Source organism: Talpa europaea (genome assembly GCF_964194135.1).
Source record: "Talpa europaea genome assembly, chromosome: 6".
Classification (NCBI taxonomy): Eukaryota; Metazoa; Chordata; class Mammalia; order Eulipotyphla; family Talpidae; genus Talpa; species Talpa europaea.
The window spans coordinates 14392284-14416004 of record NC_140072.1 but is presented as its reverse complement, the minus strand read 5'-3'; the positions used below and the strand labels follow the sequence as shown (position 1 = coordinate 14416004).

At 50.1% G+C, this 23721-nt stretch overlaps 2 protein-coding genes across 6 annotated transcripts; one reads left to right on the top strand and one right to left on the bottom strand.

The window, feature by feature from the left end:
* The first annotated feature begins 363 nt into the window (after positions 1–363).
* Positions 364–808, top strand: OST4 (oligosaccharyltransferase complex subunit 4, non-catalytic). The gene is made up of 2 exons (XM_084236083.1): positions 364–548; positions 774–808. The coding sequence occupies exon 1, from the start codon at positions 412–414 to the stop codon at positions 523–525; it is 114 nt and encodes a 37-aa protein (XP_084092209.1). The 5' UTR covers positions 364–411; the 3' UTR covers positions 526–548; positions 774–808.
* Positions 500–16723, bottom strand: AGBL5 (AGBL carboxypeptidase 5; the record flags this gene model as incomplete). 5 transcript variants are annotated; one of them, XM_084236060.1, is made up of 16 exons in its annotated part: positions 500–604; positions 1661–1781; positions 2140–2325; positions 2745–2791; positions 3071–3179; positions 4206–4356; positions 10943–11157; positions 11807–12009; positions 12601–12736; positions 13048–13217; positions 13696–14152; positions 14539–14717; positions 14969–15146; positions 15636–15799; positions 16116–16287; positions 16494–16723. In XM_084236060.1, 16 exons carry the CDS (start codon positions 16706–16708, stop codon positions 500–502), a joined length of 2808 nt encoding a protein of 935 aa, XP_084092186.1. The 5 variants fall into 5 exon arrangements, with proteins under 5 accessions (XP_084092186.1, XP_084092187.1, XP_084092183.1 ...); XM_084236061.1 differs by lacking the exons at positions 500–604; positions 2745–2791 and having other exon boundaries at positions 1610–1781; positions 2140–2270; XM_084236057.1 differs by lacking the exons at positions 500–604; positions 2745–2791 and having other exon boundaries at positions 1610–1781; positions 2140–2360; positions 16494–16708.
* Positions 16724–23721: the final 6998 nt, after the last annotated feature.

Sequence of the window (23721 nt, the reverse complement as noted above, 5' to 3'; positions counted from 1 at the left end):
CCGGGGAGGCGGACGCGGGGCCGCACGCCGCGCCCCGGGCCGCGCCAGCTGCCGCCAGCTGCCCGCGCCGGGATCAAAGCGCGCGCGCCCCAGCTGCGCGGCCCGGACCCCGCCCCCGGCGAGCGCGCCCGCCGAGCAGGCGAGACGGCGGGGCTAGAGGGGCCCTCCGAGCGGGCCGCACGGCCGGAAGCGACTGGCGGGGGCGGAGCTGGCGCTCTGCACTTCCGGCCCGGGATTACTACCTCGAGCTGGTGCGCAGACCGCGTCGGAGCCGAGCCCAGCCGGTCAGGTGAGCGACACGCAGGCGCGGCCCACCCGCCGGTCGGCGGTGGCTGGCCCGGGGGCGAGGACGGGCCCGTCCGGGACGAGGAGCGCGTCGCCGGAGGCTCAGTCCCTCCTCTTCCCCGCAGGATGATCACAGACGTGCAGCTCGCCATCTTCGCCAACATGCTGGGCGTGTCGCTCTTCCTGCTTGTCGTTCTCTATCACTACGTGGCTGTCAACAACCCCAAGAAACAGGAATGAAAGTGGCGCTTTCTCCGCCCCAGGTAACGGTCCGGGTCGTAGCGCCCCGGAGAGTGGAGTGGCGAGGCCGCGCCAGGGGGGGCAGGGTTCGAAACTTCAAATCAGAAAGTGTCGGACCAAGAACTGAGGTCCTTTATCTGCAGAGTAGGGAGCGCCTTGCAGTGCCCTTCTCCCTCTTAAGCTGCTCTCTGCTAGAATGGGAGTGGGATTCTGAATCCCCCTCAGTCCCATCTTCATGTGTTCCCCAGGTTTCCAAGTTGGGGGTATGGCTTCAAGGAGACACTGATACAGGTAGGAATAAAGGCACTGAGGCGGCCATCCAACTCGGAGAATATGGGCTGGTCACTTAAATAGCCCTCACTTTCCCAAAGTTTAGGCTTTTATTTAGGCACCAAATTTTCTGGTGAGGGGGCATGAAGGCAAAGAATTTCCATGTTCTGGGGCCAGGACTCTGATTTAGAGGTTGGCTACTGTAGACCTAAGTCAGAGAAGAAAGGTGGGGTGGTGGTGTGGGTCAAAAATGTGAAGGGGGAACAGGTTGGATGGGAGTGGATTCCTGAAGGATTTCCCCAGAGGAAAGATGTAGCATTTTCCTTACCTCAGGTCTTTCCCCCTTTTTTCTAGGGTTCCAGGACATAGTCTGAGGCAAGATGGAGGGTGTGAGGGGCCTTCACACTTCACTTCATCCCTTCTACCCATCACAACATACAAAGCAACTACACCTGGATTTTTCCAAACAACTTTTATTTCCTCAAAGTCTTCCTTAACCCTATGGAACAAGAAGCTGCCACTGAGTAGGGCCCAGTATAGGGGCTGCTTTCTTTTCTACTCCCCACCCAATATAAAAATATAGATATATTTTTTTGTGGTCCCAAAATCTTGTGCTGTGGAGGGAGGGAAGGGGTGGCAAGTCCCTGCTTTGTCCTGTTTCAAGGTGCTGTTCTGCAATGCAGCAGAATGATATCACTGGCATTCCAAGGAGGTACAGTTGTCACATGGAATCAGCAGCTGAGGGTGGAGACTAGCACATTTCTCCCTGTGTTCCCCATCTTGGGATTATATCCTAGGCATGATGGTCCAGGCATCAGACCCGGGGAGATGCAGCAAACGAGGGAGACTTAGGGACAAAACAAACCTCAGTTTGGCCCAAGGGCCCCCCACTGTAACAAATCCGGGACTGGGAGTCAGAGAGACTACAAGAAAGAGGAGAAAAGGCAGGGGCAGAATGGGGCCGTGGGGGCCCGGCCTGAGGCAGCCTGCAACAGAGAAGAAAGAGGAATCAGGGTTGTGGAAACTCTTCCTCTCTTATAATCTTTTAGCCAGGGATTGGGAGATGACAGGTAAGGATAGGCGGGTTGAGTATTACACTATGGTCTGATGCTGGAACCAGCCAGCTCCTAGGCCTTAGACCCAAACTTGAAGTTTTCTTCTTATACATTGAAGTAAAGATTGAGGCCATGACAGGGAAAATAAATCAGGGACCAGATTCTCAAAAAAGTACATTTAGTCTTGGGGTCACGGAACAGGGAAGGAAGAAAATGCTCCTGAAAGGCAGAAATGGGAATGAGGGGCTAGAAGTGAGAGGTGGGGCAAGGGACTGAACTCTGTGCTCACCCTGGTGCAGAGCAGGGTCCCGGCTCCAGCTCACTGCTCTCCCTGGTCCCAGGAATAGGGGATGTGGGGCCCGAAGAGCCTCTCATCCCTCTGCGAGTCGGCGGTGAGCCCCGGCCCAACCTGGGCCTAGCCTGTGTGGACATGGGTAAGCTAAGAGGCTGGATTCTTCTATGAACTTTTTTGCCTCTAAGTTTGCTTCTAGAGTTTGCATGCAGAAAGAGTGTAGCAAAGGGGTAAACACAGGTACTGGAATCTAATTTCCGGGCACGGTCCCTAGTGCGAAGGTAAGGCAGAACAACAGAACTCCTGGGTTCATTTATGACTGTACACTCCAAGCCTTGCTTAACTAGGGGAGGCAAAAGGATCCAGCATTTAACCTCAGGGTCAGGTGTGGCTGAATAGAACAGCACTGTGTGGAAAGATGTTGGAGGATTGGTAGACCTCCCTCAGAGCCGCTGCCTTAGCCCCTGCCAGAGCAGCTAAGCTTCACCCATATAAAGTCAGTTTCTGCCTACACCCAAGGATAGCCAACCTAGCATGGGGATCTGGACTGAGTCAGAATTGGTTGCATAGCTGTTCCTAGGAGCAGCAGCCACATGTGTTACCTGGGGAATCCGGGACCCCTTCTGGCGGGAACTCTCCTCGGGCAGGTCTGGGCAGAAAGAGAGGAGAAGCTAAGGGGAGGGACCGGCAAAGCTAGCAGGCTGAGGGTGGGGTCTAACTGGCAGGTACATGGGTTGGAGGCAAGCAAGAGACCTGGCTGAAGGGAAAGGGAGCACTGGAGTCAGGCACCAGAGCAGGTCTTGATGTGGCTGGGAGAGGTGGTAAAGTGGTGCTGGGCATTTTCCCTCCCACTACCCAGATGAACAGTGCCTTGTTGGGCTCCGCCACAGCTGTTAGCTGGGGACCAGGGAAGACCCCAAAATGTTACCTGTAATCGGGTCCTGATACAGGGGATCCGAGCTCCAGTCCCTAGCAGACCTTTCCCAATCACCATGACAGCCTCTGACTTGTCCCCTGAGGATAGGAATGAGCAGCTGCTCCCTAAGGAACAAAAGAAATTGGCATCAGGGAAGGGGCAATGGAGTAGCAGTAGCTTTAGATCAGTCTTGGCACTGTTGATAGCTGGGCTGGGTAATTCTGTTTTGTGCATTGTAAGATGTTTAGCAGCACCTCTGGCCTCTACCGTTAGTTGCTGTTTCTTCCCTTAGCCCTCACTATTATAGTCACCAGAAATATCTCCAGACATTGAGAAATGTCCCCTGGGGGGCAAAATCGCCCCTGGTTGAGAAGCACAGCATGCAGTAATCTGGTCCAAGGAGTGCAGCAGCAGCTTGGAGCTTGAGTCAGAACCCACTCAAGCTGATCTCTGAAAAGGTAGAGACCGTAGAGCTTATTCCACTCAGAGTTACAAGCATTCAAGGATTAAGTCAGCAGTACCCTCCACTGGTGGGCTGCGGGCTACCCCACCGCTACCCGCTGAAGAGAGTGTAAACAGGGCAGATGTGATGGGCTCTGAGGGAGGTGGAAGAAGTGGAGTCTGATCAGTTCCCCTCCGGTCCTTTACACAGATGGGTCTCTAACTCAGAAGCAGTGCAGACAACAGCTTTTGGTCACACAATATTTGCAGTGAAGACAGGTGAAAGGTCTGCGCTTTTTTTTCATTCTTCAGGTTTGTCTAATGTTGGCCAGCTCCTGAAGTCAGGAAGCTTGACTAAGTAGCAAGCGGGAAAAGACCTCAGGTTCCTCAACTATGAAAATGAGGATTCAATGCGTAGAGCAATGTCTGGCATATAGTAAACGCTCAATAAGTGGTAACTATTATTTTATTATACAAAGGTGTTCACTGAATTCCAGCTTCTGTACAGGGAGTTAGGATAATCAGGAGGATAACTATGTCCCTGGCCTGGAGTGACCTGCATTAACCAGGTCAAGAAGGAAGTCTGGGTCAGGTGACAGCATAGCTGAAGGGATTTCTTCAAGCTCAGTAAGGAGCCTGGTTTAACAGCCTGGGTAGTCGGGAAGGAAGGAGGCTGGTGAACACAGACTTAAGTGGCAGTGGGTACAGACCTGATATGCTGAGTGTGTTGGGCAGTAGGCAGGAGCCCATGTTTCGTGAGGAGGCTGGGCCAGAATTAGTTGGGGCTGGGACCAGGCTGCCTGAAGTAGAGCGATGGGTCGGCTGCTGCCGCCGTCTCCTGTCCTGGCTTCGGGGCTCTAAGTAGAATGGACACAAGCAGAAAAAAAGGCTAATGAGGCACTGTCACTCCTCTGTCCCGCTGGCGCCCCTCGGTCAGAAGTTCCTGCTTTTAACCTTTTTATCACACCAGTGTCCCTGGTTTAAAGTAACAAACATTCTTCTGCTCCCATCAGTGAGCTAGTGTGTATAGTAACTCTCATTTATTCCATTAGCCAGCTCCCAGCCAGCCTTCCTCCTTTGCATCTCTGTAGCCAACCAACCTGCTCACATACCAGTTCATTCCACTGACAAAGAAGTTCCTGAGCTTGGCTTCTAAAACAGCTTCCCTAGGTTCTTCTCTAACTGCCTCTCCAACTACTCTTCCTGCCCTCCTAAAAGTCAGTGTTCCCCCACCTTTCTGTTTTTGGCATTCTGAACTCCCCAGGTTTCTATCCCTTTTCTCCTGAACTGCAGTTTTAATTGTCCACTACACATTTCTGCCTGGCACACTCATCACCCAAACAAAACTCATTTTCTCCCACCCTGTGTCCCCCCTATCTTGGTAAAACATATGTTAGAAACTCGACTCCTTCATATTTAGATTTGTGTCTCACCAAGTTTTGGTAATTCTATCTCTGCTTTCACTTGAATTCCTTTTTTTTTTTTCATTTTTTAAAGATTTTATTTACACAAGAGCTGGGGTACAGGCCAGAGGCACAGGAGGGTGAGAGGACTCACCAGAGACAGAGCGGGGAGCAGAACAGGCAGATGGACCAAAAGCACTGCTGAGGGGAGCAGTGGGCGACAGGAGAGGTCTGCCGTGCCATGTGGGTATCTCCTTGGCTGGCCAGGGATCGAACTCTCGCTGCAGAGGCTGTGGACAGCTTCCTAGCGATGCGGTCAACACTCTGCACCACCAGGGAGGCCCTCCTTTTTTCTCCCGTGTCATGGTCAATGCCCATATGTATGTGTTTATTTTTCATCTAGCTTTTGAAAAAAATCCCTACTTGGTGGTTCTTTTTACCATCTATCCTTCACAAAGGTGCCAGAAATTACTCTAAAACATAGACATGATCAACAATCACTTTGGCTTAAGCCAGGGGAAGATACTGAAGGTTTTTTAAAGGGTAAACTCCAAACCTCTTGACATGGCATTCAAAGTGCTGTCTGCTGGGGCTCCATTCTCTATATCCTCAGTGGGCTGCTTGCCTGATCCTTTACTCCCTCTGCTTCAGCTCTTAGGGCTGCCAGCTATGTGCCTGCTCTGCAGTATGCCTGCTCTGCAGTATCTGCTCCTCACCCTACTGAAAACTTGGGCATCTTGCATGTCCCTCAGACATGTGCCATCACCATGTCAGTCTCCTTGACCATACAGGTAGAATTAATTATTCTCCTTTATTCACTATTCTTTGTGCACTTGGCCAGTAAACAATTTAGTGCAGGTAAAGTACTTACAGTAGTGCCCATACATAGTAAGTAGGAAGTGTTAGCTAATACTCTTAATAGGAACTTGAGGGTGTGGACCTTGTCTTCTCCACTACTATATGTCCCAATGCCTATAAAATACTGTTTGAAAAACCAGAGACCTTAGTAAGTACTTTGTTTACCTAAGCAGCAGACACCAACTACAGACAGATCATTTCTAAGGACATAAGAGTTATACCCTGTAGGACAGCTCTCTCTGGTCTAGTCCATGTGGTTAGAACCTCACCACTGTAAGTTCTGAAAGGTGGGCTTCCAGTGGAGCAGGTGTTGAGTGGGTGGGGTAGGGAGGCTTTCAGACTTGGCAGGTCCTCATTACAGAGCAGCAGCGGATACCAAATGCTCTCAAACCAATGAGCTAGTTTAACCTTCATGGAACTGAATTCAAAGGAACTGATCCCTAACAAAGCAACATGTTAGATGTGAAAAGTCTCCAGCTTAGGAAGTACTTGACAAGAATATCATCTTGTGTAGCTACACTGAGCTAGTCAAGATGAGCAGTAGCCAGTAGTAACAGGATAACTTTGGAGTGTCCCAAACCAAAGTTTAAAAATTGATACATGAACAGGACTAAAAGGGAGAGACCTCACTATGGAAGCTACTCTACTTTGAGGAATTTGCTGAGATGGTGGGTACCAATTACAATCTCAAGACCATAGCTAAGAGTCAAAAACAGATTAAAGGACTAGTAATTAGTAATCTGTTTTTACTAATTACTGTGATGCCAACAAGACAACAGAAGTCAGATTTATGGCCACAGTCAAACCTGAAATATTACCTACCACTGTTGAGACTTTGACTACTACAAAGCCCAGGCCTGGATAAGTCTTTGGTTAAAACGTCCAATTCACAGTGAACAGTAGGCAGAAATAAGAACTTGGTAGAGAAGGAACTAGTGGGTTTCTAGATGATCTGAGAAATACTTACTCATAGAGTCATGCTGAAATCATGTTAACAGATAAAGCCTCATCCTCAGTCCAGGAAAGAATAAGTGAAAAAGGGTGAAAGCCTTTGGGACATTTGTAGGTTCTAGTAAGAAATCGAGTAACACTTAAGATGGGAAGCTAAACAGGCAAATGATATCATAAATTCAATGTGATATGCAGGGGTCACAGGAAAGATAGTAAGGATAAAATAGGGATCCTGTCCTTAATTAGTTTCAGGATATGAGACAAGGTCTGGTCCAGGAGGCCTGAACTGGAGCATATAAAGCATTTAATTACAGACTGCACTTAAAAGACCTGGCCAAGTCTGCCTGTAAACCTGGCATTGTAAGCATACAACCCAGTTTTTCATGTTTTGATTTTTGGCTCTAGGCCTGCTTGGCGCCCACTGAGACGAGAATTAAAGTGAGGGTCCCAAACTATTATTTTCGGGTTCTGAAAAAGCAGCTTAAGTTTGAATGCAAGAGTGATAGGCTATCAGTTCTGCTTCTAGATGTATTGAATTGATATTTTATGATGATCAGCTACAGATTCTATTTCGGGAGTGGCAAGATAGTCGTGGGGCAAAGGTCTGTGAGGTAGAGCTAGACAGACCTCATGGCTGAGCGGGTAGTCTAAGGCCTCACACTTCAGAGGAACACTCTTCTCATTTGTCCCTAGATCCTACATCATCCACCCTAAACACTTTTAGAACTGTCCCTATCTGTAGCTCCCCAGATCTTATTGAATCCTTGGGGGTGATTGCAGATCTGATTTATGCCCTCCTGAGTGGTAAGGATGTGAGAAGCATTCATTTGGCTCCCAACTTCTTGCCTTTTATTCACCCAGCTGATATTTGCTGATCCCTTAATAAATGCCAGGCGCAGTGCTCAGGGTAGGTGTGTTAGGAGGCATTTCCTGCCATAAGACAAGTTTTAAGCCATTTAACATGCAACTTTTGTTTGCAGTGGAAAAATTAAGTCATAGAATGGGGGGCAGTTCCTATGTCCTGTAAGTAGCTGCTTTATCAAAAGTGGCCTGCCTGCTGAGCCAAGACATTACAGAGGCCAGGAAAAGATTTTGGTAACCTCAGGTGTAAGTGCCAGAGTTGGGAGTCGGGGAGTGAGAGTGGTGGTGGTAAGATGACAGCTGAAGGTGCCCGCCATTACCTTTAAGTTCCTTTTATACTAGTATTGCCCTGGGCAGGCTGGTGGGCCAGGGAATACATTTCAGTTACTGAGTGAGACTTGCTGGGATTGGGGCTAGGACTAGGTGAAGCAGATGAGACACAAAGGGCGCACATTTTAAGGAGGGCCTTGCCCGACCCCGCAAGTGAGCGCCTTCTTAAATTGTGTCTCCTGGGCACCTCACTTTGCCCTGCTTTCATCAGTACATAACCACAGACGGAGAGTTTGGCTTACATAGCTACGCTCTCCCCAGCAAGTGTTTGCATACTTCTGCGCCAGTAGCCCCTCACAGGCTGTGAGTTCCCTCACTTCACGGTTGGCCTTTCCCGTCTCTGCAGCAGTGGCTGCTGATAGTGCTGTCTGCTTCTGAGCCTGACTACAGGTCTGGGGAGGTGCCCTGAGTGCCCGTTTTTGCAGCAGAAAAGAACAAGGTAGAGAGGACCTTGGCACTGTGATTGGGATTGCTGGAAGTCAAGACTTATGCAACCCTTTCCCAGCCTCCTGTCCCAGGAAAATTACTGCTCACTCACTGGTTTTCTAAAATGTCATCCCTAGCCAAAGACAGAACCTTTCAGACTAATTCCCTGAACTTCTGCCTTAAGCTCCTGGCTGGGCTGCCTATTTTCTGGATAGTCCAAACTAATGATTTGTTGTAGTTAATAGAGAATTGACATTAATTAAGTGTAGTTAAATGTGATATAATTTTTACACATTAGTGGGAAATTTCTTATAAATTCACAAGTTAAAAGAAATCCTTTGTCAAATCACAATCCAAATTTTAGGTATGGAAAGTAATAGCTGCTTTATAGTTAGATTTATGAGATTGGGGATTGTGTTTTCCTATCTTGGAAGACAAAGTATACCTAAATATGACATATAAGCTAGGCACATCTGCCAGTGTACTTCAAATCATTTCTAGATTACTTACAACTCCTTATGCAATGTAAATAGTTATTATACTTTATTATTTAGAAATGACAAGAAAACCTGTTTGTACATGTTCACTATAGATATAGACATCGTAGGCCTAATTAATTACATAGTATGTATTTTCCATCTGTGATTGGTTGAATCTGCAGATGTGGAACCTGCGGATGTGGGGGGCTGGCTGTATAAGTTAACACATTATTTTTGTTTTCAAGACATTTCAGTTTCTTCTACCTTTCTTAGTTCAAGACATTTCAGTTTCTTCTACCTTTCTTAGTTTTCGTGGTGAAGAACCTGGCCTTTTGAACCAGCTAGTCTACTTGTGTTTTTCCGCTGTGTCCGGTAGTTCTGGTCTTGGCTGTCATATATCACCACCTACTTTTCAAAACCATTTCTCAACTGAATGTCTCTAGCTAATTACTCTGTGTGTTTATCTACAACAGTGTCCCGAGGTCAGACTCTATGTTTCTAATTGTGTGTTTTTATGTTGGTTTCGCTGTCCCATGTCCTCTATTAAATTTCAAGTCATTTGATCAGGAATTACTCAGTATTGACTATGCCTATTTTATGTTTTTATCTTGGGAAATAAACAGAGTACCTGTCCCTCACTCAAGGAACTTCTTAATACAGCGCTTTGTATTGGGGTTGGTGGGGAGCTGTTAATAGTACACTAATTAAAAGCTGCCTAGAATCCTCCAGTGAGGAGCTAAAAAAGGCTCTTTGCTGTTTCCCTTTTGTGACCAGAGGAGAATTTGTGGTGCTGATGTTCCTTCCTTTCTAGGAACTATTAAGAGTTAAGAGGTATGAGAGGCTGATCAAAAAACGCCAACAATAATAATAGGGAGAAGAAATTTGAATATTAAGTTTCAATAACCATCAATCCCTGTGCAATCTTGGGCAAATCATCCTAAACCACCTCCGTTTCCTCATCAGAAAAATGGAAGTACCATCTACCTCTGTGGGTCCGCATTACCATGAAATGAAATATACACTATTTAATGCTATTTAAATATAAGGTATCATTATTACTTTAATACTCTCATTCAAGTACAGTGTGCAAAAGTGTCCTTTCCCAATGCAGACAGAATCTCAAATGAGGGCTTGGAATGTAAACAGGAACTGCATGCACACCAGGAGGAGAGCATCTTTCTGGCAAAGCTGGCGGGACCACTGTTTGTCCTGAGGCAGTGAGACTGACAGCTGCAGACCCAGTGAGGTTTCAGGTCTGTACCAAGAGCTTTGTTGAAAGCTGAGTAGCAGGGAAGTGCTAACAAGGACAAGTGCAGCTTTAAACCTGTAAAGCTCTTAGCTCCAATGTTCAAGACTCCATATGCTTGGCAAGATTTCCGTACCTCTGAAGCCACGCATGATACTGATTGATGGGTCGCGTGCTTCCAGAAGTGGGGCTGCAACAATCTCTCTCCCTACCACAGTCAAGGTCACTCCCAAGGGATGGCTCTGCAGTCCTTTCCTTTTCTTTTTCCCCAAAGATCCATCTGCTTCTGGTACACATTTTGACCCAAGCCCTCTTATCAAGCAGGGCCTCACTGGGCAAAACCTAGAGGCACTGATGCACAGTTGAGCAACTGTGATCATTGTTGGAAGGGGCCAGACTGCCCTATCGTATACGCATGGAACAGAAGCTATGTTATTTCATTTTCCCTTGGAAGAGCTGGAATCCTTCTGCTACCACTTTCTGCATAGGCTCTGAAGCTAGGAACAATTTTCAGCCCAACTTGGGCTGTGAGAACATTCCCCTTTATACTGCCCCCAACAGGACAGCCTATCACTGTCCTTGATGCAGAGGCTCCATTTCTCAATGTGGTCCTGCTTGGGCGAATATTTCATCCTCGGGAACTCCCCTGCCTCCCAGCAGAGAAGCGCGCACAGCCAAGACTCCTGCCTCTGCCACACACAATACCACCCTGGAGCTCATGCCGCCGGAAACACCAACATCGCAGGAGAGGCCTCAGGTTCTGCTAGAGACTAGTTTTATTGATTCACCCCTTGGTCCCAGACCAAGTGTGTATCTTCAGGCTCTCACTCCCCCCAGCAGTGCCCCAAACAACTGAGCATCTGCTGCAGCGGGCCCCAGACTGGCTTACCTCTGACGGGGCCCAGCACCCTGTGGCTGACCTTCTGGGTGCCAGAGCCCAGGCTTGGCAGCCCATTAGGCCGACTGCCATGAAAAGGAAAGCTGGGGGAGTTCTTCATCTGTGGAGAATTTTGTTGGCTGCTGCTGCTGCCACCAGCACTTGTGCCAGTGCTAAAACTTCGTGTGCGGCTCAAGGTATTTTCAGAGCAGGAAACAGGTAATCCACTGCAAAGAAGTAGATGCCAATTACCCCTGGGCCAGGGAGGTTTGTCCCAACTCTTTCTCCTAGGTCTGATATTCAGTAAAGTTTCACCTTTAGGGTGAAAAGACTTAGGGATTCATTCCAAGGGGGTAGTGAGGAATGCATATTCCTGAGGTGTTTAACTTGGGTTGTACCTGCTGGTACACCTGCTGGTACCTGCTGGTCTCAGAATGCTTACAAGCCCTTGTTCATGCCTCCACGCTCCTGCAGAAAATGTACTAAGGGCTACCCCAATGGCTTTAGCTCCCGCTGAATTTCTGCCTTACAGCTTTGGTCCTGCCTCTGGGACCCCCCTCAGTCACACACAATTGTATTTGTGAATGGGGAAAACTGCCCCCTACTCTCACCACAGCTGTATTTATTTTGTGCAGGGCTCTGGAGTAGGGAGTTCCAAGCCTGATTTTCAATATCTAGGAAGTACATAGTTCCAGGGGAAAGGGAAAAGGATCCCATTCTCAGAAAATGAACTCATCTTAATAATTTCAATTTACCCTGGAAGCATTTATATCATGCGGTACTTTGGGGAAGAGGAAAGGAGTAACACTTCCTTGGAACTCCTGCTCCAGAACCCTGTGCCACTTCCATACCTTTCCTCCCCCTCTGCTCTCTTACTTGTTACTTTTGGGTGGAGTCCGAGAGCCTCTCTTCTTGGTGACACCCATAGTCACAGTGCTGCTCAGGCCGCGGCTGCTGCGCACGTGTTTTAGCATCCAGGCCCGCAGGTTAGTGAGGCTGCTGTGCTCTGACAGCACAATTCGTGGCCACGGATTGCATTCGGCCATGTCCAGGGCTGCAATGGCCATGGCTCGTCCCACCTGTGGGGAGCCCAGTTTGGCTCAGCACCTTGGTCTCCCAACCAGGTCTGCTGGGTTGGGGTGAGGTGCACAGCACAGTGGAAGGAGAGAACGGCCCCAAATTTTGTACCTGGTCTGTTTATCACAGGTGGATTTTGAGCTGTTCCCTAAACTGTGGCTTCTTTGGGGGCCGGCATCAATTACCAAAATAGGGGTGGCTGTGTATTCTGACTGGCACCAGAAAGGAATTCTCCCAGGAGAAGGTGTTTGGATCTCTTCTATAACCCATGGTTTTCTACTCTTGTGTGCCCTGGGACATCTGTGCAGGGGGTGCCTTTGAGCCTAAGAGTGGGTAAACTCAGTAACGGAAGAAGACAAGCTCAGAGGCAAAGACTCTGACTCAGCTGGACTAGGGATGCTCTGTAGTGGGAGGTCAGAAAGAGACTGTTCAAATGTCCTTTCCATACCATTATAGTTAGAGGCCTGTGCCTGCCCACAAAGGGAAATAACCAAAGTGGGGAGTCCTCAGAGGACTTTAGTTAGGCAACAGGCATGAAGGCCTTCCCAGAATTTGAGGTTCTTCCCCCCTACACTTATCCCAGTTATTCATACCTGCTCAAACAGCTCCACGGTGTATCTGGAGGGGAAAGCTGGCGGGGGTGGGGGGCTGGCACGCCCATTGTCATGGCAGGCGGCAGGGATGCTGTTGACTGAGCGTCCAGTGTTGTAGTTGCATTCAAGTGTATAGCTAAGACAGAGAGATCCTTATCAGAGTCCTGCCTGGACAGAGTCAGGACAGAGCCATGGGGACAGCATGGGTGGTCTAAAAAGTAATCCCTTGCGAAAAAATGAAGACAAATAGGAAGTCCCCAGCAACTAGCATCTGCCCTACAGCACACACTCATAAGTTACAAAAAGGGGAAGTCCCAGACTAAAGACAGTCACACCAACCGTGAACCTGTGGGCCGCCCCCTACTCCTCAAGCACCCTAGACAGGGTACAGGGTATTGTTTTCTGTAGAGGAGTATGTCATTGCTTGCATCCCAGTTGCCTCCCAACCTGTGGATTATCCCTGAGGCTTTGTAGATTGCAACCCGGCCGCTCCCCTCCTTAGACTGGCCATCTCTGCGGTCTCGGGCATACATGTTCTTTTCTGAGAAATTGCAGCCATGGAAATCGAAGTGTGCTGAGTTCAGGGAGATGAGCTTGGGATACAGCATATTTTCCACCTGTTTGGAGGAGGAGAAGGCAATCAGGAGGAGGAATGGAGAGAAAGAAGGGACAGGGCAAGGAAGAGATGGCACACACGGGGCCATGTGACTCGACACGAGGCAGAGACTGTCACGGCCATCAGCAGTAGCCAAGGTCTCCTAAATTCTCACTGCACGCCTCACATTATTCCCAGCTGATGGAAAGTACAATTTTGCCTGTTTTTAAGCTCTCAGCTGCTTCTCCAGTAATACAAACCCCCCCTTCTTCCCTGGTTTCCCAAACTCTAGAAAAGAGGGTCAGCTTGACCTTCTTTCAAAGGTAATGATGGAGATCAGAGGCCCTGATGCCATCCCTTCTTGGCCCCATGAAGGTTATTCAGAGGCGGCTTCTCACAGTGGCAGGCCTCCCTGCCAAAGGCCACCTTCCCTGTTCATGGTCTTTTGTCTCCTAACCTGAACACCTCCCACACTCACGTGACATTCCTTGCATTCCTACCTGGGTGCTCTCGTCACTGAAGCTGTTGCCGTACATGAAGCAGCCCCTTTTGGAAGCGTGCCCATGCAGGTCCACGTAGTAAGCAACACCACTCTCTTTGGGCGGGATGGTGTCGGGGGCGGGCTGCTCCACCTCAGCAGACTGTTGTGGCACAATCCACACACTGTCAGGTTTTGGTTCTGCCAGCTCAGTCTGCGTCCAGGCCTCCGGATTATCCCCGGCAGATGAGTGCCCCAGGTGAGCTTCATTTTGGAGATTGTTGGCTTTCTCAAGGTCAGAAAGGGGGGCCTCAGGAGGGAGATGGGAATTGTGCTGGTGCTCAGAGGGGGCCTGGGGGTTGAGGCGGGAGTGCACGTGGTGGTAGAGAAGCACAGCTTTAGCCCCGTAGATGGCAGGGTGCAGCACAGCATCGGGCTTCAGGTACTGACGGTTCAGATTCACTCCACGTGAGTCTGTGCTGTAGGAAAGTAAGAGCCGAAGCAGGGTCTAGAGATGGGGCCAGCAAAGGAGACTGGGAAATTGACTTAGAAAACGAGAGTCTGGGCTTTGCATGAAAGAAAGGAATTGGGAACAGGCCCTCTCCTGATCTGCTTCACTCCTATGGCAGAAACTAAGGAGGGACCCGCAGTTATTCTAGTTCTGCTCCTTCCAGAAAGAGCCACTGGAGGGGCTCATTCTCCCTCTCAGGTTACTGGACCCATGACTAGATGGGCTCGCCCTTGTTAGGGTACACGAGAACTGGGAATACCGGAGAAGTCAGAGAAGAGTTTCATAACATTTCATTGAGATGCAGGGCATGAGGGACGCTGGGACCAATACAGAAAGGCTGAGGAGGGTTCTTACCGGTAGTGACCCCGGACCACACCATCAGGGTTCAACATAGGAATCAGCTTAAAGACAAAGAGGCGACGTAGGGTTTGGGCCCGGGGGTCATCAGGTCGAAGGATGAAATCCAGAAAGCCATTGAAGACAAAGCTAGATGGTGTCTCCCCAGGGTGTACCCTACTGCTTAAGAAGAATATCTGAGGTAGAGAGGAGAACAGTCATTAGGTCAGTAATTCTAGTTTCACTCAGCAGTAGATTGGGGGGTGGGCAGGAATAGTCCTGGGTTTCCAGCTGGCTGAGTCTGCAAGTGGAGTGGGAGTTGTCAGGCTGGCCTCAGTGTAGGCTGAGGCCAGAGTCCAAGATGTCTAGAGGCCACATGGCCTTATACCACTGCAGTGCTAGAGCCAGGGGGATGCCAAGATGCTGCCAATATGTTATTGTCACTCACCCTCTTGCCTGTGAAACAAAATGGCCGGGGGGTGCCGATATCAGGAAACAGCTGCTCCAGACGGGGCTCTCGATCTTCTTGAAGTCCATGGCAGGAACTGATTGTTAGCAGATCTACACGAAGTCCATCCAGAGAATAGCAAAGGATTTCCCGGTGGTAATAGATGGTATCCAGGGGGCTACGGGAGTATAAACCATTAGGCAGGCGGTACAAGGCCAGGATTTGTAGGACCTGGTCCCTCACCCTAACCTTTGGGGCCCTACCGTCCCCAGAATGCAGAACACAGGACAGGATGAACTTAGTGTTTTCTCCCGGTTTTGCTCCCTAGGATAGGTTACTCTGTGAAGATGGCGAGAATTACCTTCTGTTGGGACAGAAAAAATGGTGTGCTGGGCAACAGTAGTGTTGGCTAAATTCTGGACAACTGTGAGAACGAGGATATAAAGATGCTGGAATTGGGCAGGTGGACAAGGACAGGGTAGCTGTGGGATGCTGAGATCAAGGTCAGACAGAAACATACTTATCAAAGGTACCCAAAGTCCCACATTCTGTACAGAGAAAAGAAGGGATGAAATTTGCTTCAAGGCTCTAAGGGCAAGTTTCAGAAGTAGCAGAGGTGGCTAGGCGGTCCGGAACGCTGTGGTGGGAGTAAGAATGGGGCTGGCACCTGCTGTGGGTAGGGTGGTTCTCCAGAAAGCGCTGGTCTAGCTGGTTCAGCAAGTCCTGGCAGTCACTGTAGGAGAAGGGGTAGCAGAAGGCGAAGAAGGTGGTGGCCCCACGGCCCTCCAGGAATCGGTGAACGAAGGATAACACAAATTGCGTGTCTGTCATCTGAGGAGCAGAGGAGGAAAGGCGGCAAGACGCCACAGGTGTCAGACTAAGATCCTGCTGGGATCACCAGGAACTGAACTCACCCTGCTCGCACTGACCAGCTCCCCTCCCACTGTGACGTCCCAGAGGACAACAAGCTCCTCAAGGCTTCCTGAAGCAGCAGCTTATCGTGGACTCTGGCTAGCGCTGGAGGAAAAGCTGATACCCAAGCCTGGTGCCCACCTGCCTCGCGCTCAGTATTGAGGGTACACTCCTTTTCCTTTTCCCCCTCTACTTCAGCGCCCAAGTCTTTCCTTCCTACTCATGAAGAATTTACCTCAAAAGTAGGGCGGTCTCGAATGCGCTCCCAGCGCGGCCGGGTGGGCAGCGTGCGCACAAACGGGGCCATACCCTGGGAGTACAGTTTACTCTGCTTGTTCATGTTCATGATGTTGATCTTGATGAGTTTCCCTGGAGTTCCTCCCCGGACGCTGAAGTAAAACCATGACCTGCAGGCCAACCAGGGGGGGCAGGACGTTATATACTGCAGAGAGACTTGGAAGAACTGGAACAAGCAACATCGGGGAAGAGCTATTTAGTGGGGGCAGAGGTGGTATGCTGGTATGAACTGAGAGTCAAGGAGCTAATGAAGCATGGATCTGGGACAGGGCAGCCCCTCCTTTCCTGCTTCCACCCTCCATTACTTTCCTCTTACCTGTTCCCATTCTCAAATTCCGTTTCAGCACAGTCTGGTCGGGTCCACACGTTGAATTCATAGTCAGGGGAAGAAGCTAGGGTGCCAGTGGGGGCTGATGCCCCACCCACTACTCCTTCCCCATCACCAGACACAGACTCCACCTTCTCCACATGGGCTAGGTTCCCTGAATCAAAGCGAGAACTGAACAGCAATCCCCCACAGCGCAGCTCCATGGTGGGGGTGGGAAAGCATCCTCCTGCCCAGCTCTGGCCCTGAGAGCTGGGGGGAAATGGAGGGTGAGGAAGGGAGGAAAGGAAGAAAAATGAAAAGGTATTTTTTTTGGCATTTCAGGATAAATGTGTATGTCCTAAGTAGCAAGAAGCTCACTCCGGCTTAGAAAAAGTAGACAAGGGAAATCAGTATCCTGTCTTCACACTTACGGGTTTTTAACTGACTTCTAAAAGGATGCTATTTTACTAGCACTTGCCTTTTCCAGAAGGAATACTCAGTGGCTTAACTATGTTGAGAAATACTAAACTCTTAGGATTCTTTGCAACCCACAGATTAGAGAATATAATTAGAGAGGTCAGATTTCCCAAACCCAGCCAAGATTCGCCCACAGCAAGCACATGGCCATCTTGAAAGATGGGCCGTTCTGGATCTCTGGTCCCTAGACTGGCTCCCTACTCTCCGGCAGAGCAGAGTGGAGAGAACCAAGTTTCGAAGTTTACTTGAGCCGCTCCCTCTCTTCACTCTTCTGCCCTCACAAGCACCGACCAGGCAGTCTTTTGTGGTTTCCCCAAACCCTGGGAGCACTGGCGTTTCCTTTGTTGCTACTCTGTCTGGAAGAAACCTAGAAAAGCATGGCTTTTGCGGAGCCAAAAGAAACAGCAGGATTCACCTGCTCACCTATAGATGAGTTCAATTCCACTTAGGCAAGGGTCTGTTTCCAACCCCCTCCTGCCCTGGAAGCCCTGGAGCCTCGAAAAAGCTACCTGGGTAGTAGTGAGTAGTGGGTGTCCTAAGCACCCCTGAAGAGGGTTTGGTGCAGGAGGTGAGGGGGCGGCTTCTCGACCCTTCACTCCGAAGGACCCGAACACTGACCGCGCTCGCCCAGGGCGGGGAGGGACCCGAGGCCGGGGTGGGTGTGGGCGGACTCACACCAGGGACAGGGGAGGGACCGTGGGCTCGGGGTCAGAGGTGAGGCCACCGAGTGGGGGTGGGCCCGGGGGGCCCGGGCGGAGGGGCGGAGGGGCGGGGTGGGCCCGCCGCCGGCCCTGGGGCGGGGTGGGATTCCAGGGGGGCTCCGGGCTGAAAGGGCTGAGAAGGGGGCGGGGCCGGGGCTGGCGGGGCCCGCACTCCGCGCAGGGCCCCTCACCTCTCTCCGGGCCGGTGCTCCCGCTCCCTCTCCCGCTAGTGAGGCGCCACCTCGGGCCCCGGCACCTGGGCCCTCCTCCCAGGACCCAAACAAAACCCGAGCGCCGCGGTGCCGGGACCCCGCTCTGCCAGGAAACAAGAAGCCCCTCGCCTATTGGCCGCGGGGACAGCTGGCCACCCGCCCAGTAAGGCTCGCTGCCATTGGTCAGCACGCAGGGGTTCCCTCGTACGTTGGCGGGGGTCTGAGCCAGTGCCGTTTGGGGGCTCGGCCGGCGAGCTCGGCGGCGGCGGGGTTCCACCCGCGTCTGTCCAGAAAACGGTTAACGCCTCCCACCTGCGAGAAGGAAAAGGCCAAGTGTCCAAAAAGTAAACTGGAAAAGACTCACCTGCGAAGCAAAAGGGCAGTGCGCGCGGGGAGCCATCGCCCGCCGCGCCCCCAGGTGGACCGCAGCGGCCGCGCCGCCGCGGGAGCCCCCGCCCTACGAAGCCCGATGATGTAAGGGGCAAAAGCCGAGTGGAGGATGCGGGCATCGATCCCGCTACCTCTCGCATGCTAAGCGAGCGCTCTACCATTTGAGCTAATCCCCCGGCTGCTGCTGTGTTCTTTCCCGCTGCCTTACAGGCTGTTTGAGGCTGACCAGTGGCGCAGCTATAATCAAGGGCGTTTATTTGGCGGAGTATAGTGAACCTGGGCACGATTTTAAAAGCCCGGCATGTAGTGGCCACAGTGAACCGTAGTAACAAAGTGTTACTTTAAAACACGTTAACCTACTTTTCATCTAAACGCCGAGAACTGCACTGGGACCGCCACACGGCTCTGTCCCCCGCACAGCGGCGCGCATACAGAGTCGTAGGCCTCCGACGAGTAAAGCTCTTGACCACGGAAACCATGATTCGCGGAGGCTAAAAAGAGCACACGAAGTCCTTCGAGCCGGAATCGAACCAGCGACCTAAGGATTGCCACGGAACGCCCTCTACAGTCCTCCGCTCTACCAACTGAGCTATCGAAGGCCTCGCTGCTCCCTGCGCCCGCCGAGTCCCTTCTAAGCTCGCCGAGCCCGCCTGGGGGGCCCAGGTGGGCGCGGGGAGCCCGGCCCCCCTCGGCAGGGGCGCTCGCTCCGGCCCGGCCTCCTGCGGCGCGCGGCGCCGGGGCCGGGAACAGGCGCGCCCGGGCCGCCGCCCCGCTCCGCGCCGAGGAAGCGGGCCGGCGCTTCCCTCGCGTGTCCCTGCGGTTCGCCAACAATGAGACCCGCGCGCGCCCCGCCCCGAGGGCTCCGAGGGACGGCGGCGCTCGAGACCCGCCCAGCCCGGGCCGGCCGCTCCCCCCGGCCGCCGGGCGCACGTGCCGCAGGGGAGGCCGCGGCTTACTTTTGCTTTCTCCGCTCCACATTCCCCTTCGGCTCTGCCGGACGCCAGTAAACGCCCACTGCCCTGCTGATGTGAAGGGCAGTCAGTCACTGAGCCCCGCTTTGTCAAGATCGATTCGTTCTGACTAGAGCAAGAAGGAGACAAACCACAGAATTGCTGGGGACGGCGAGGGGGGCTCAGATACAGCCGGGTGGCAGCACGCGACTGGGGGCTGGCCGGGGGCGGGGCCTGGCGGGGCGGGGCCTGGCGGGGCGGGGCCAGACGGGCGGGGCGGGGCCTGGGGGCGGGGCCTTGATGGCCTGGGGGCGGGGCCTGGAGGGGCGGCTCCCGCCCCGCCCCGCGCTGGGAGACCCTTTTCCTGCCCTACGGACGCCTTCACCGTCTCTAGGGCCCAGCATGCCAGCCCGCCATCTCCCGGGTGTTTAAAACAAACCTAACACTCCTCTGCGATGTCTTCGCAGTCTGGTGGGAGCTTTGGGGGGGGGGGCGTTCATGGAGATTCGGCGTCCATTTCCAGCTCCGCGGTGCCGGGGGTCACAGTGGCCCGGGCGGCCAACGCCAGGGCGGGGGCGGGAGGCGGGGAGCCTCCGCAGCTCCGACATTTAATTGGTTCTGATAAAATGAGCTTTTAATCCAATTGATTTTCAATGAAGTTTCCAAGACCATTCAATGGCGAAAGAATAATCTCTTCAACCACCGGTACTGGGACAACTGGATATTCACATGAAAGTGCTGAAGTTGGATCCCTGGATTACACCAAACACAAAAGCGAACTCAACCTTTATTAATGACTAAATTATAGAAACTAAAACCATAACGTTTTAGGAGAAAACATGAGGGTAAATCCTCATGACCTTGGAATTGGTTATAGATCCTTAGATTTGAGACCAAAATTAGAAGCAACAAGGAAAAAATAGATAAATCGGACTTCATAAAAATGAAAAACTTTCCCTCCATACCCTATCTGGGTATGCTATTCTCCCCCAAACCATTACCTGTTCCCCAACCTGGAAGCTCCCAAACAATCCAGTTTTTCTGATGCTATCCCCTCAATGTCTCAAGGAAACACTTTCAATGAATGTCTTATTCCTTGCTGAATCTGATGATTTTTCCAAGGCAGCATTGCTTCCTTGGGAAAAAGTCCCTTAGCGGTGTGTACAGAGGGAATCAGACCACAGAGAGAAGTGATTGTGGATTATAGACTCTGTGACTAGCAGGAATGTGACTAATGTGCTATAAGATCCTCAATCAAATAAGGCAAATTATGATTTTTCCCTTTTCAATATGGTTCCTTAATCCCATTAGTTCTGTGTACCTACTACTATTTATTTTTATTTTTTTTAATAAATAATAAATTTTATTTTTATATTCCCCCATACAACTGCACATGCCCCATTCTGACCCCAATCCGTCCCCTCCCGGCCCCCACCCCCCAAAAAGTGTCTCTGGTTCATAGTTTTTTGTTGATTTTGATTTTCACTTTCTTATAGTTATTCATTTTCCTGATTCCTTATTTAAGTTTTCTAGATTCCTGCTATGAGTGAGACCATCCGGTATTTTTCTTTTTCTTTTTGGCTTATTTCGCTGAGCATGATCCCTTCCAGCGCCATCCATGTTGCTGCAAAAGCAAGAGTTACAAGTTCATTTTATCTAAATTTCCTCAGCAGTCCATGTTCAGAGTTTGGCATCAAAATCTTTTCTCTGTGGTGGGAGTCATTATAAATTACCTTTTATGGAACTATCTGGGACAATTTGGGTATCTATCGGTAAGTAAGTAAAGTGGGCTGTTATTAAATAGCACCTATTCATATAGGGTACTTGGAAATATATTAAAATATGGTATGATATAATGTTTTATTGTAGAGAATGGAAAATACAGTGTATAAATAACTTTAAAAGCCACAGACTGAGAATAATTATTTGCAAAAGACATTCAGTATAAGACTGTTATCCAAAATATTATAAAGAATATTTAAACTCAACAATCAATTAAAAAGTGGGCAAAAGATCTTAGCAGACACCTCACCAAAGAAGAAATACAGATGGCAAATAATCATATGAAAAGGTGCTCGACGCCTTATGTCACTAGGCAATTATAAATTAAAACAACGTACCACCACACACTTTTTAGAATGGTCAAAATCCAAAACAATGACAACACCAAATGCTGGTGAGGATGTGCTATGACAGAAATTCATTCATTGCTGGTGGGAATGTAAAATGGTACAGCCACTTTGGAAGACAGTGTAGCATTTTCTTACAAAATTAAACATATTACTATAGAATCCAGCAAGATCACTCCTTGGTACTTTACTGAGTTGAAAAATATATGCCCACACAAAACCTGCCTGCTGATGTTTATAGTTTTTTAAGTGCTAAAACTTTGAAGATGTCTTTCAGTAGATGGACTGATAAACTGTGGTACATGCAGACAGCAGAGTAATATTCAGCACTAAAAAGAAACACCCTATTAAGCCATGAACAGTTGTGGGAGTACCTTAAATGTCTATTATAGTACTAACTATACCACTATAGTACTAACTGCAAAGAAGAAACTACTGGCAAGAGTTATACTAACAGTATTTTTTGGAAACGATTTATTTATGCATACAAGAGCTGAGGTATAGGCCAGAGATGCAGGGGCGAGAGATTCACCAGAGACATAGTGGGAAGCAGAACAGGCAGATTGACTGAAATACACTGCTGAGGGGAGCAGCAGGCGAGACAAAAGAGGCCTGCTTTAGCTACCTAGCCGAGGATAGGGCATTGACTCATGCTGCAGAGGCTGTGGATAGCTTCATAGTGCGGAGACTTTTTTTTTGGGGGGGGGAACCCTTGCCCAGTGGCCGGGGATCAAACTGGCACTGTAGAGGCTGCAGGTAACCCCCTGTACCACCAGGGAGGCCCCGGCAATAGTATTTTGTTTTTTAATGGATTTTTTTTTTTTAAGATTTATTTTTATTTATTTATTTATTTGTTTGTTTATTTATTTATTTATACAAGCACTGGGTACAGTCAGAAGCGCGGGAGGGTGAGAGAATTCACCAGAGCCAGAGCAGGGAGCAGAGCAGGCAGAAGGACTGAAGTACACTGCTGAGGGGAGCAGCGGGCGGCAGGAGAGGTCTGCGCGCCATGCGGGACCCTCCTCCGGTGGCCGGGGAGCAGCTGGGGATTGAACTGGTGCTGCAGAAACTGCGGGCAGCTTCGCAACCCAGAGCTCAACCGCTGCGCCACCGGGGAGGCCCTGGCAATAGTATTTTATTAAGGCAAAACTATGGCGACAGTAAAGATTACCAGGGGTTGACAGGAGTGAGAGATGAATAGGTGGGGAACAGAGGATTTTTAGAGCAGGGAAATTGTCCTGCATGATACCATAAGGGTGGACACATGTTATATATTTGGCCAAATCCATGGACTGTTCACCGCCAGGAGAGAACTTTCTTGTGAACTATGGACCTCGGGGTATAGTGATGTGTTGGTGCAGGTTCATTGACATGGGCAGCGGGAGAGCCTGAGTGCAGAATAACTGTCATGCTAATATGGTAAAAAAAAATTATACCAAGGCACATGCAACAACACATTGAATCATATTTTTATTAACAGGAAGACTGTCCAATATTTAGGTTTTCACTCATATCCTGAATAGTGGAAACTCTTTCCTCCCCCCATTTCTTCTTATACCTCAAATGGGGCAGTGAAACAGCCCTGTAAAAATGAAATACATCAGGGCCTCCCTGGTGGCGCAGCGGTTGAGCACTGGGTTGCGAAACTGCGCGCGGCCTCTGCGGCGCCGGTTCGATCCCCGGCTGCTCCCTGGCCACCGGAGGAGGGTCCCACATGGCGTGCAGACCTCTCCTGCCGCCCGCTGCTCCCCTCAGCAGTGTACTTCGGTCCTTCTGCCTGCTCTGCTCCCCGCTCTGGCTCTGGTGAATTCTCTCACCCTCCCGCACTTCTGACTGTACCCAGTGCATGTATAAACAAAACAAACAAACAAAACCAGCAAAACAAATAAATAAAGCATGCCTCTATAAAAAGAAAAAAAAAAAAGTTTAAAAAAAATTAAAAAAAAAAAAATGAAATACATCAGGACACAAGCAAAGCCCTTTAGTGAGCAAAACTCAAGAATATGTAGAAAAAGGATGGGTCACTTTAAGTGCTCACTCCGAATGGCGTCCAAACCCCATTCGGAGATAAGACGTATTAAAATATTCAGAGGCCACTCACCATTGACATGTCCGTGTAACTGAAAACTGGGTCATTCTGGACTAAGGCCAGGTAGGCCTGCCTCTCTTCATGGGACACACTCCCCCTTAAGTGTGGTGGCTTTGGAGACAGATCCAAAATGCTGCCAAGTGTGAGCCCAGCAACATTATCTGCAGCAAGTCAGCTACCCACCAACTGTCCTTTTCTAAAGCTGAAGTTGTAGACTAGGTACAAATAACTGGAGGAATATGTAGGGTGTTTTAAAAAATTAGAAAAATGGAAAGGATTTCAAATGAGC